The 12,174-nt window shown below is 40.8% G+C and overlaps 1 protein-coding gene across 1 annotated transcript in view; it reads right to left on the minus strand.

The window, feature by feature from the left end:
- LOC120502029 (VPS10 domain-containing receptor SorCS1-like) overlaps window positions 1-12,174 on the minus strand; it is a 141,722-nt gene that overhangs the window by 48,036 nt on the left and 81,512 nt on the right. The window contains exons 8-12 of the mRNA XM_039709043.1: window positions 9,646-9,792; window positions 3,031-3,133; window positions 2,499-2,575; window positions 1,217-1,308; window positions 90-197 (exon numbers count right to left, since the gene is read on the minus strand). Coding sequence (XP_039564977.1) covers window positions 90-197; window positions 1,217-1,308; window positions 2,499-2,575; window positions 3,031-3,133; window positions 9,646-9,792 — 527 coding nt within the window. The remainder of the gene's footprint in view (window positions 1-89; window positions 198-1,216; window positions 1,309-2,498; window positions 2,576-3,030; window positions 3,134-9,645; window positions 9,793-12,174) is intronic.

A 12,174-nucleotide genomic window follows, 5' to 3' on the forward strand; every position in this document is an offset into this window, starting at 1 on the left:
CTTGGTTTGGTCCCCAACCAGAAATGCCACTGTTCCAAAATACAACGTGTGGCTCACCTCCACAGCATCATTATGGCATGCTCACTTACGTCATGATGAGGGTTTCCTCTCCAGGCTCCCCTAAAACTCCATCTACAAACAGTGGGAGGGATGTGAAACTGTACTTGCTCCAAGATCTCCCTTCATCAAAACTTAACCTAGAGGAGAAAGCAGAATTAGTGTCTTCTTTCCTTACCCTCCTATTTTACTCAAGGGATTCTCTAGTCCACTACAGCTGCTATGGAGAAGTGGAAAACAGCTTCTCTTATTGGATTCTGATTTTTTGGTCCTTTAAATAACTATTTTTTGGGGAAGCATCATAAATCAAAGCATTGATCAAGCTTGTCTGGCATCATACCACTAACCCATGGCCAATATTTAAGTGGTAGAAACTAGAATATATGTTGAAGATTGATGCTCAAAGGGCAAAACGTAGCCTAAGCATAAGAGTTTTTTAAAAATAAACAAGTGATTTTGAACACCTGGTTTCTGAGTCCTCAATATAAAACATTTTGAAGTTAGTTTCTTCTTTTTAGGAAGATGAGAGTTTCTTCAGACCAGCAGTTCCCCCTGTGGGGAGTGTAAGTGAAAGCCTGGAACCGCTCATCTTTTCTTAAGACTTGGGTCTGGGTGTTTCAGATTCTGATATGACATTAACTGTGCTGGCAGTAAATAATACAGAACAGCACAAAGCTATACTCTGCCTCCTCACTCAGGAGTGCTAACTGCACTTTTGCATTATCAGTTACATAACCCTGAATCTATTCAACAAAATTCTGGTGCATAAGTGCTGCCTGCCACACAGAAGGCAAGTTCATCAATAATTTTGAAAGTTAGTACTACTTTGGTAACTTAATGAGAGACAAAAGCATAAACAATACACACACACACATACACACATATATATGTATTATAAACAAACAAATCCAAAAAGCCAAGCTGTGGTAAATCAGGAGTGTTGTGGAATTATACTGATGATATTTCAGATCTGGCCAAGCCAAAATTATGTAAACTGTAGTTTCTAGGATTTCTTAGCTTTATCTGACCTAATGTTTGCCAGTATCTTAATTAATACTTTCTAGATGAGAGCTGCAGAAGACTGGATGCATACTAAGTGCCTACTTCCTGGCATCTGGAAAGAGGGACATCAGCCATTTAACAGGAATGGAGTCATTACCAGAGGTGTCTGATAGGCAGAGATGTGTGTTTCATGGCAACAAGTACTCCACCTTGATCCAGGTACAGAACACTGTGCTCCTCCTCAAAGATCTGAAAAAAAAAAAAAGTGTTTATTCAAACCTATTATCCTAAGAAAATGTCACAGTTCTTGAAGTAGGATCATGACACAGGACAGTTATGTGCTAGGAAAATTATAAAGTAGACGAAATTACAGATATATTTCCTGGACTGAGTTTTTTATTGTTTGGGCATTTTTTTCCCACTGTTTGTCCAGGTCCATGGAAAATTCATTCTTTCCTTGCTTGACAGAAAGTTAGAAATATGATTTTTTTGCAAGAATCAACAATTTCCCTCCTTTCAATGACAAATTTTTGTTTAAAGAAGAATTTCATGTGTTTGCACATGTCTGGCCCCATCTCAAATAACTGATTTAGACAGAAAAATGAGGCCGGTCAAACACTGCTAAATAATTAGATTCTTGGATTATCAAATATTGGAAAATATTTTCTCTCCCTGTGTCTTTTTTGTATTAACTTTCTGCAAACATCTGCTCTACAGTCTATACAGCAGCACTTGTTCGTCTGAGAAAGTTACTCTTTCTCTCCATGACTTGATATCCCTTTCAGAAAATAGGAATAACAGAATTTCCTGATCTGAAGATAAACACATTAGAGGGTATTTCTTAACAGGTGAGACTCAACTAAATATTAGGAACTAGATATAATTTCATCATCCAGTCTCTTTCCACAGGAAGGTAGCTTTGGAACAAGGCAAACTGAATTTTGTCTTTCTCTGAATTTTGACTTTTTCTGCAAAATAATCCATATAAATGGACAACAAACTTTGGACAACTCAGCTTAGGTGAAGTGAGTCTCAGCTGAAGTGAGAAAAAGTAAACCAGTGAAGCTGCTGGTTTTTGGGTAAGTATAGTCATGGACAAAAAGAAAAATAGTTTGGTTGGCATGAGGGATTTACAGCAGTAAAAGATAACACTTTCTCTCTCCTTATTATTGATAATTTATTCTGTTCTCTTTGCTATGGGGTTAAACTGAAGTCAAACTCTGAGTATAACAATAATTTTCTGTTATATGAAGTCTAACAGCATATTCATCTTTCTCTTTGAACATCTGTGTACCTTTGAGAAGGGAAGTTTACTCTTTTGTAAAAGGTTTGCAAAAAGCTACCCCGAGCCAAATGAAACAAAAAGCAAGTGACAGATTGAATCTGCTTTTATGACATTTCCTGATTTGTATTTAAACCAGTGATTCTTTGTCATTTACCTGCCTCCAAGTGTTCCCAGCATCAGAAGTAACAAACATGCTGATGTCATTGTCTGATAGCTCAGTGCCTATATTACCTGTAAGATGAGCACAGGTTAGTGAAGGAACCCTCTCAGAAACAGCAGGATAAGAAAATCAGGGGAGTAAATGTATTTATTTATTTTGTAGAATTTCTGGGTTTGGGAGGAAAATGAGAGGGAAGGGAGAAGAAGGAAGGCATTTCATTTTGAAAAAAAAATATATAAAAGACCAAATACATACAACTCTACACACCTCCACATGCAAAGGAAATGCCCTGATTTGATCTTATGCTCACAGGAGTAGAGGGCTAGACTTGATCTCCTCTGTCTTGAAGGCCAGTTTCCATAAAAAGCATTGACAAGATGAAGGTCCATGAAGATTTTCATTTGACAGCCTGCCTCCTTTCCCAGTACTGGTGTGTGACACCCCAGAGCCACCCAACACCCTCCACAAACTCCAGAATTTGTCCAGGTTTGCACATCAAACAAGGCAATTTTTAAGAGTTTCATACCTGAAGCTACAATAATACTGGGTGCAGTGTCCCGGCTGGCGATGTTTCCTGAGGTATAGGGGTTGTCTGACACCTTCAAGTGAAGATGAAGGGAGCAATAGGGCTACGGAGAAAGGGGAAATAAAAGTAAAAAGCAGACACAACAATGTATGCTCCTATTTCTACAGGCCTAGAAACATACAGTGACTTTCTGTAACTCCTCCTAATCACTGTGTCAATAACCCTTAGATGGGCACAGCCACTTTGCCATCATTTTCTGACACAACCCATTTCCAGTGGGAAACTAATGCACCAGGCTGAAACCCTTTTCCAAGGACCACATCTTTGAGGCTGTATCTGAAAGGAGGGGACCACGCCTGCACAGGCAGAGGATGGTAAGGACTATCTGAGGCTCCTGGCTCCTGCCCTGCGAGAAGCAATTGTGCAGATGGGTGCAGATATGAAATTACTCTGACCAGCACTACCCAAGCTATCTCTGAAAAAAGAAGCAATTTAACCCTACTGGTGTGGTGCTGAATCACCACTAGTTCACCAAGAAAAAGAATTTATTTCATACCATTTCTTAACTCTTTTTGACATATGACTGTTCTGAAATGGACTGCAATAAATACAAAGAAGTACCAAGACTGAAAAATATTAATTTCAAGTTTAAAGCAAAGCTTCATTGCCCATCTGGATGTGACCTTTAAGTTTTCAATACAAATACATCCATGGAAACCTTACCTATTTGCTATTGATTTTGTATGCTGGGTACTCAGGTAAGACACAAGTGGTAGAGAATAAATCAGCTGAGCTAGAAGGTAAGACAGATGGGCAGATTTTCAAAGCTGCCGTTACAATTGCCTCCAAATCTATAATGTGACATTTTCTGAAAATTTCTGAATACTATTTCCTTCACTCAGGTTTTATTTCCAGAATTTTTTTCTTTCAAACCTCATGAAGAGCCCTTCATGAAACATAGCATGGCAGAAATACTGGCAAGAAAACCTGAAGCAAACTGACCCAATCAAGGTGGACATCACACAGAACTGGAGCAAAGCCCATGCCTCAGCTTGCCCAGCCCTGTAAGACAAAGAGGGGCTGTGCAGAAGGACCTTCAGGCTCAAAGGAGGCATGTTTTCCGGAATAACACCAGCTGCCAAAAGGCTACATCTGCAGCCCCAAGAGCCTGGCAGGCCTCCTCTGTAGCAGACCCAGTCCCATAGGCCACTGGAGGAAGACCATTTATCCATCCCATCTCAAAGCAGGTGAATATGACTGAAATGACAATTCCCCTGTGGAGAAAGGCAGAGTTCTTCTGGCAAAGGCAAATGAGGGTGCTGAGGAGAGATGGGAGCTCTCACTTATGTGAGACAGGAAAAGGGGACGTGGGCAGGGAGCACAAGCTGCCAAGTGGAATGTGCTGAGCAGCCTAACTCCAAGTGACAGCCTTGCGAGGGCAGCCGCTGGAGCAGCCCGGGGCACAGGGAGGGAGTGGAAAACAAATTGAGCTGACATGAATGCAGGAAGTGGAAAAGCACTGCAAGAGCATGAACACTTTCCTTTTACATCTTGATAGGTTGTGAGGAGACTAAATAGAAAACATATTTTTAAAACTAGCATACTCAAAGTCTGCTTCAACATTTTGAAGACAGAACCTAATGGCAACTCAGCCAATTCCCAGCTCAGATGAGACCTTGTTAAGATTCAATCTTTGGGCTACCAGAGGTTTCCTTTCAAATTTATCTCATTTCACAGATATAGCATATAGAAATTGAATATATCTCTTAAAAGCCAGGCCTTCTGTCTAAGCAGACAGATGGTCTTTTTAATGGCATGACTTCTTACTGGTTGGAGTGCAGTAATGCTTAGAGTCTCTAGTGACAACTGGGTATGGTGTGAAAACCAACCTTTCCAATCTTAGCCAAACACCTGAAGTTACTGCCCATGGCCACTCCACCCTGTGTTAGCATTCTCTTCCTCATTCCCCTGTATACCTTCTCCATCTCTGTCCTTATATGTTCATCAACAGATATTTTTCCAGCTGTTTTGTGTTTTGCTGGTCCTTTTGTGTTCCTGCCCCAGCTCCCATAGCTTAATTCACACACAGACATCTCACTGGTTTTCAGAATTTTTATCAATTTTCCTGTCTTTTTTGTGGTTACCAACAGGCTACTAAAATCATTATTATCACCAGAATCACAGGTTTGGTTTTCCTTGTCATTGCCTTGTTCCCATCTGTGCCTACTGCTGCATGGCCACCAAGGGATAGGCAACCACATCATGGAGCATTTAAACTCTAGACAGAAGACAAATCACAGGTGATAAAGCCCATTGCTGTGCTCACTACCACAGTTTTTACAATCATGCTGGAGTTTATTACTTGCATCCTAATATTTCCATGCCAGCACATTAATGCTCCCCCCTCAGGAAGCTCATCTGTCCTTAGTAAAATTTTTCATAAACCCACTTTTGGCTGTTCTGCAAAGCCCACCTGAACTGTCTCCAATGGCAGGACACAATACAAACCAGCTATTAGTGGCTGTCCTTCATCAGAAGTGGGACAAAGTATTATATATAACACAAAGATGATGCTGGCAACCATTCATAAACCTAGGGGTAGTTGCAGTATTTGCCCACCTGCAACAGCAAGGAACAATGAAAAGAGATAAACACTTCCAAGAGGGTTATTCTAAACACCTCACTTCGATGCTTAAAATACTCTGTAGCAGGTGGCATAAAGGTCCCCCTTTATGAGAAGAGGGTCTTTGTCCTGAAATCCTTATAAATTCCTATGGAAAAGACAAACAAAATGTGGGAGGGAATAAACAGATGTCTGGGGAAGCGAGGCACAGATAAAATATATGACTTGCCCAAGGTCATGTAGGGGATTGGAGATAGACCCAAAAATTGAATCAAGATTCTCCTGAGACTCAGCCCTGTGTTTGAACCACAAATCCATCTGTGAAAGCTAACTGATTAACTCTCCCAGGCAGGTGATCATCTCTTGCCAGACAGAACTACTCCTCAGTTAACCACTTCACAACACATGGTAATTACTGAATAAACCAGCATCTTTGGAATAAAATACCTTGGCAGCTATTTCATGAAGATTAAGTATATTCATCTTAGAATACAAGTGGTAAAAACTGGAAAAACAAAACTCTGGGAATAGATGGAATTTCACCACTTTCCTCCCTCATTATTTAGAGTTGTCTCACAAACAATGCAAAGGAATTCTGAGTCCCTTTGAAAAACCACCTTGAGTGTTCTGTCAGTAGAGACAGTTTTGTCTGGCTCACCCAGTGCTTCAACCAGATTCCTTCCTAAGCTCCTTAGCCAGCAACTTAGCTGCTATGTACTTACTTCTGTTTTAATTCTCACTTAGTTCAGGTTTAAAGACCCAATGCACAGAGCACACAGCACTGCACTCGCAGGCTGGGGACTGTGCTGTCACTCTGGGAAATGGCAGATCCCATTTTGCCAATGAGCTGGAACATACCTCATTGCTGAGTCCTGAGCTACTGCTGGAGACAATTATGCTGCAAAGCAGCAGTGGGAAAGCGTTAGTATCTGCTATGCAGAAAGGATGGGAGCTAAACTACATGTACAATGGACTATGAAGAATTCACTTATCTGTGCCATAAGGAAAAGCAGGATCATGTCAGGAACAGTTATGTCTAGAAGGAAAAGGAGCAATTGACATAAGGAGGTAAAACTAGTGATGTAGGGGTGGCTGAAGAGGTGAGTGGAGTTTGTGAAGTGCTTTAAATGCTAAGCTATGTCACACTGACAAGGAAAAGAAGTGCCTCAGAGCAGGGAAAAAGTAATTTTCTCCACATTTTTCCCCAGCAGAAAACCCTTATGGATCCCTGACTTACTTCCAGGAATGTAAACTTAGAGTGCTTGTGCTTCAAAAACTTTCCTACCACTCCCAACTTCTGTGGTGTATTCTCTATAATTTCTAGAATTTTTTCATTTCATATTCTGCCTTCATCCTCCCCACCATTAAGCGCGAACCTCAGATGGGATTTTTAAATGGCTTGTCTCTCTTGCAGAATTGCTATTTCATTTTGTGGTTTGGTATATTTTCTGTACTTCTACCCCTCCCTTTCTATGGCAGGCAGACTCTCTGTTCCTGTAAAACCTAATGAGTAAGTTTAGTTCAGATTTCAGCTATTTGCTTTCTTTCAAATTTGCAAGGTGACCACCTGAGACTCTGCATGCTGAGCTGAGGTTTCCTGCCCCTCTGCCATTCCAAAAGCTGGAGAAAACCTAAACATGGGGGTGTGCTTAGCTAATGAAAGATGCCTCTTGCCTGTTTTACCCAATGCTAGGGGAAGAGGAAAAATCAACATTGCTAAATATTCACAGGCCAGTGCTGATAAAATAGTTTCCATTCTCCTGAAAGGTCAAAGTCTGAGAAACAATGTTAAAGTCCATTGAGGATTTGTCCCTTAGCACCCTGAAATCACAGAACAATTCCTACACCCTAGCTCAAGCCACAGAGCACTTAAGAAATGTAAACAGCATGACAAACATCCACTGAGCTTGCCCAGGTGGAAGTAACTCTCAGAGCAAGTACATGGTTGCATAGAGAGCAAAATAAAAACAAGCTAATGTTTGAATAGTGCTTTATGCACAGGGGAGCTCCCAGGATGGAAATGCAATCCCCAGAGAACCATGAGCTCCTCTAGGTCAGTTCTCACTGTTTGCCTACAAGTGCCCACCCTTTCTGCTCCTCCTCTTGACCTTTTGTCTGGCTTGTTCAAATTTATCACCCCCCAAGGGAACCCAGCTTGTTCAGGCATATCTGGTCTAATTTTAATTGAAGTTTATTGTATTTTCTGCCCATGGATATAGTAGCAGATTCACTATAGATGGGAAGGCTTAAAGGGAGCCATAGCTCTCTCTCCCCCAGAACTGTCCATTTCTGTTTCACACACAGATATATGACCCCTTCCATTACATAGTGGGCAATGACAGTGGCAGGTATAGCCTTGTGTATAAAATACCCAATTCCTGCAAAGAACTGTTCCATAAGGGCCACACAGAGCAGTAGCACTGGCTCACTGATAACCAGAGTGGCAAGTCAGACTTTGCATGATCAGTGCACAAAAATACCAGGAAAGCAATTTCAGAACTCTAACTTCAAATTTATGGGGGAAAAAAAATTAAAGTCTACTTTTATTATTTTACTTGCCTATGTGCTTTTTTTTTGTTCTTCTGCCTTTCCAGTCCCCTAGAACATTATACTATCATATTATACAATAAAAATCTTGAGATTCTGATTAAATTGGTTATAATTTGAGAAGGTCAAAATGTCAAGGCTTTTTTACTGAATATGTTCACTTGAGTTATAACTGGATTATACAGTCTATTTGAAACACAAAGTCTCCTTTACATAGTCCCTTCCAAAGAACTGAATTGCCCTATACCTGCAAAGTTTTTTGCATGCCATATTTTTTGGTTTTCACCTCATAGAAATATCTAATAAAAATTCACTTTGTTACAATTTTTAAAAATTTGAAAGAAGAAAACAAACCCAAACAAATTTAGTCATGCTCTGAAATAACTCTTCTGTCTTACTCCCAGTCTTTCCTATTTATTTTTTCCAAACTGGACAGAAGATGAAGGAGTTGCATTTTGGCTCAATCAAAAAATCAATTATTTGAGCAGCTTCAAATATTTATTCTTTGCTCTTTCAATAGTGCATGACATTCAGTTAAGAGATTAGTGTAGCATTCAGCTACAAAATATAATGCTGATTCAGATTCTAATGCCTCAAAATGAGAAAACTTTTTTTTTTTAGATGGAAAACAACATGCAAATACAGGACAGAAGCAGTAAGAGCAGCGTAAATAGTGTCCTTGATTCTGCCTGGAACCATATTAGAATTAGTATAATATGAAAACTATTGAGAATCCAAAATACAGGGGTTCTGAGTATTACGCCACTACTGTGAATAGATTGTATCAGCTGAAAAATATGTCATGATCAGTTTAAGCTCTCTAACTTCATAGAGGTCTCCAATTCTATTCACATTACTTATATTTCACTCTCCCTCTTGGAAACTGCTTGCATATAATGATGATTAAGGACACAGCTATATGTGTATCTGTATCAGTAAGTGCAGAGATGGATACAATTTACACCAACACAAAGCTGTACATATATTTGGATGAATGTGTCGATTCTCACTTATGAGCTCAAAGAGAAAATGATGAATGTTTATAAATATTAATGCCAACAGAGCAGCCTGAAAGCAATCCCAGCTCTCTTTTCCTTTCAGCCCATTTCCAGTTACTGTGCCTCTGAGCTCGGAGCTACAGCAGCTCTCGCCTCCCATCTAGTGTCCAGAGAACCGACTGCCAGGCACAGCATCCAGCTTCCCCTGCTCTTCCAGGGGACACAGCACTTCTGCACAAGGCACTGATCCACAATTTGTTCCAGAAATTAAATGAAATCAGCCTAAATTACAATGCGATAACTCCTGGCAGCCCAAGCCTGAAGCACTGCACTCTATGAGATACACTGCATGGAGAGGGGAGCTGCCCTCTTTTTGTTGTGTTACCTGGTAGAAAAATATTGTTCTGGGGTATTACCACCCCCCAAATTACCCCTTCAGGTACTTACTAGAAGACAGTGAATGGGATTTCCCCTCAGATCCGTGTGAGGAGCCTGCAGCAAACTCCAGTCTCTCCCTTTATTGTAGGTGATGAAAGTTTTCACTTGGTTGTCAATCTTCTTGTTAGCCAAGAACATTCCCTTTATCCCTGCTACCTAGGAAAAATTGACATGGCTGAAAAATAGATCAAGTCCATGCAGGTTCTGTGCATGTCCTTTTTTCTCTGTCAGAGCCACCAGGGCTCTGATGGCTCTGTCAGTGTGGTCAGTGTCAGGGCCAGAATTGCCTATGTACATCAAAGGCAAGCTGGGGTGCTGGGGAAGAGATAAAGCCATCACAGGTGCAAAGATGACAAATGGGAAAGAAATATTGTGTTTCAGAATCATCATGGGAACATGGCAAGATGTCAGTAGCATTATCTGTAAAGTGACAACCTCTCAAATGTGTAGGCATCCTTCCCCATGAAAGATGAAACGTGTACAGGCAATTATTTTTGTCTTGCACAGCAGCAGCAGGAAACAGCAGCAATTTTGGCCTTGTGAAGGAAACAGCAACACACACACATAAACTTGTATTTCAGTGTTTCTTTTCTCATCCAGCCTCCTTCAGACATTTCATCTAAGGATCTCAATGTGTTTCATAATTATCAGTCTTTCAACAAGAATACTCAGGGCACAGAGGTATTTTTGTTACAGTTTTGTATTTTGAGGAAACCAAAGCACTGGTGACTCAAGCAAGGCTGTACAGAATGCTAGTTACAGAGCTGGCAGTGAGGTCTTCATCCTTTTACTTTTTCCTGGTGTTTTACCCAACAGTTTAAATCCAAGACCTGCAGGAGGATTTTGCAAAGACATGACGCTAACAGATTCACACTGGAACCGAGCCTAAAAGTATCTTAGTGAGGGGAAAAAAAGAGTCAACCTCAAACCACAACTCACACTGCAGAATGTTCCCATCTTCTCAGCACACTGAAAATCAATAGCCCAATAGCTGCTGCAGCTTGCGAATGAATTTGTTAGGCTGTCATTCTGCAACCTGAGTGCCGCAATAAAAAGGGAAGTGAAATCAGCAGAAAGAGAGGGAAAGTGAGAAACTTTTTGGTTTCCAGCAATTCTGTTCAGTCATCCACCTCACCTCTGCTTATGATGTAGAATTGGCAGACAGAACAATTCATTAAGAGTTTTTATTCACAGAGATTAAATGACATGGCATGGCAAACAGTTACACAGCAGATTCGGAGCTTTTTCCAGCTCAACCCATTTAATTATGTGGCTGGATTTGGATGCTGCAGCTACCAGTGAACAAGACCTTATTGCACTTTAAATCACATGCTGTGCAACTACGTGTGTACAGTGCTTTGGTTCAGCACTGTGATGTACTTAGTCATTCAAATAGCACCTTCCTGAATTTCATTTGAAGTTCATAAAGACTTTGACATGGCTTGCTATAAAGGGCAATAGTCTTTAAATTAAATAGATAACTAATTCATTGTTGATATAAGCAGAGAAAAGATAACCTTTTCAATTTCCCAGCTGGATTGTTTGATCCCACCCAACTAAGTATTCAGGATTTCTTTGTTGTAGTAGAAAGGCACCCTGAAAAGACAAGGGTACTCCTGTCTCACAGTGACATTGCATGAATGGACAGGGATGGGAAAATAACATAGTTCTGCCTTTACTATCAGAGGCTAGAGCTTATGGTTGCAGTTGTACTTTGCTTTGCTGCTGTCCCAAAATTGTTCTGTTATATAGTCCCTGTGAAACACTGGCCCATAAATGATTAAAGAGCACTTTGTATATTGAGCAATAAAAGTGTTCTGAAATCCTGATTTTTTTTTTCTTTTTATGATTCTAGTCATGGGCTGGGACTCAAAATCCTTTTCTGAGAAAGCAAAGTTATTCTGGCAGTCTTGGACAGCTTTATCTTAAAAAAAGACTGCACACACATTCTTATGTACTCTCAGAAGGAAGAGACAGACAAATTGCACATACACAGCCCTGACACACACAGGGGGCTGTTCAGCCCTGCTGCTCACACAGTCATTGCACAGAAAGACCCAGGCAAGCAAGTGCATGACTACCCGTGGTCAGAGAGAAAAGCACTCCATCAGCTCCCCCAGGAACTGTAGAATCCTCACTACCCTGAAAGCATTGTGTGCAGATACTAACACTGCTCTACAGCTCCAGAAAGATCCATACAAGACGCTTGAGAACGTAACTCCTAAGACATTCCTCACTCCCCATCACCACCTTTATTCATCATACTTCTGAGCCAACATACATACTGCTAGGAAAAAAGTAAATTCCAGAGTGACAGGCACATATACCATAGCTACAGACACACCTCCTCAGAGTCTGTTATCACCTCAGTCATGGACTGACACAGGCAGGACTCTCTTGGTGTGGACCATTCAAACATAGCCTGGGCAGACACAGGAACTAGAAAGGGCACTCAGACACAGTGGTCAGTGATTTAGCTCATCCCTCACTTTAAGAGGCGGTCACTAGGACAGCCTTTTTGTGAACTCAAGGAGACAC

Source organism: Passer montanus, unplaced genomic scaffold (genome assembly GCF_014805655.1).
Source record: "Passer montanus isolate IOZ18808 unplaced genomic scaffold, ASM1480565v1 scaffold21, whole genome shotgun sequence".
In the NCBI taxonomy this organism is placed as follows: domain Eukaryota; kingdom Metazoa; phylum Chordata; class Aves; order Passeriformes; family Passeridae; genus Passer; species Passer montanus.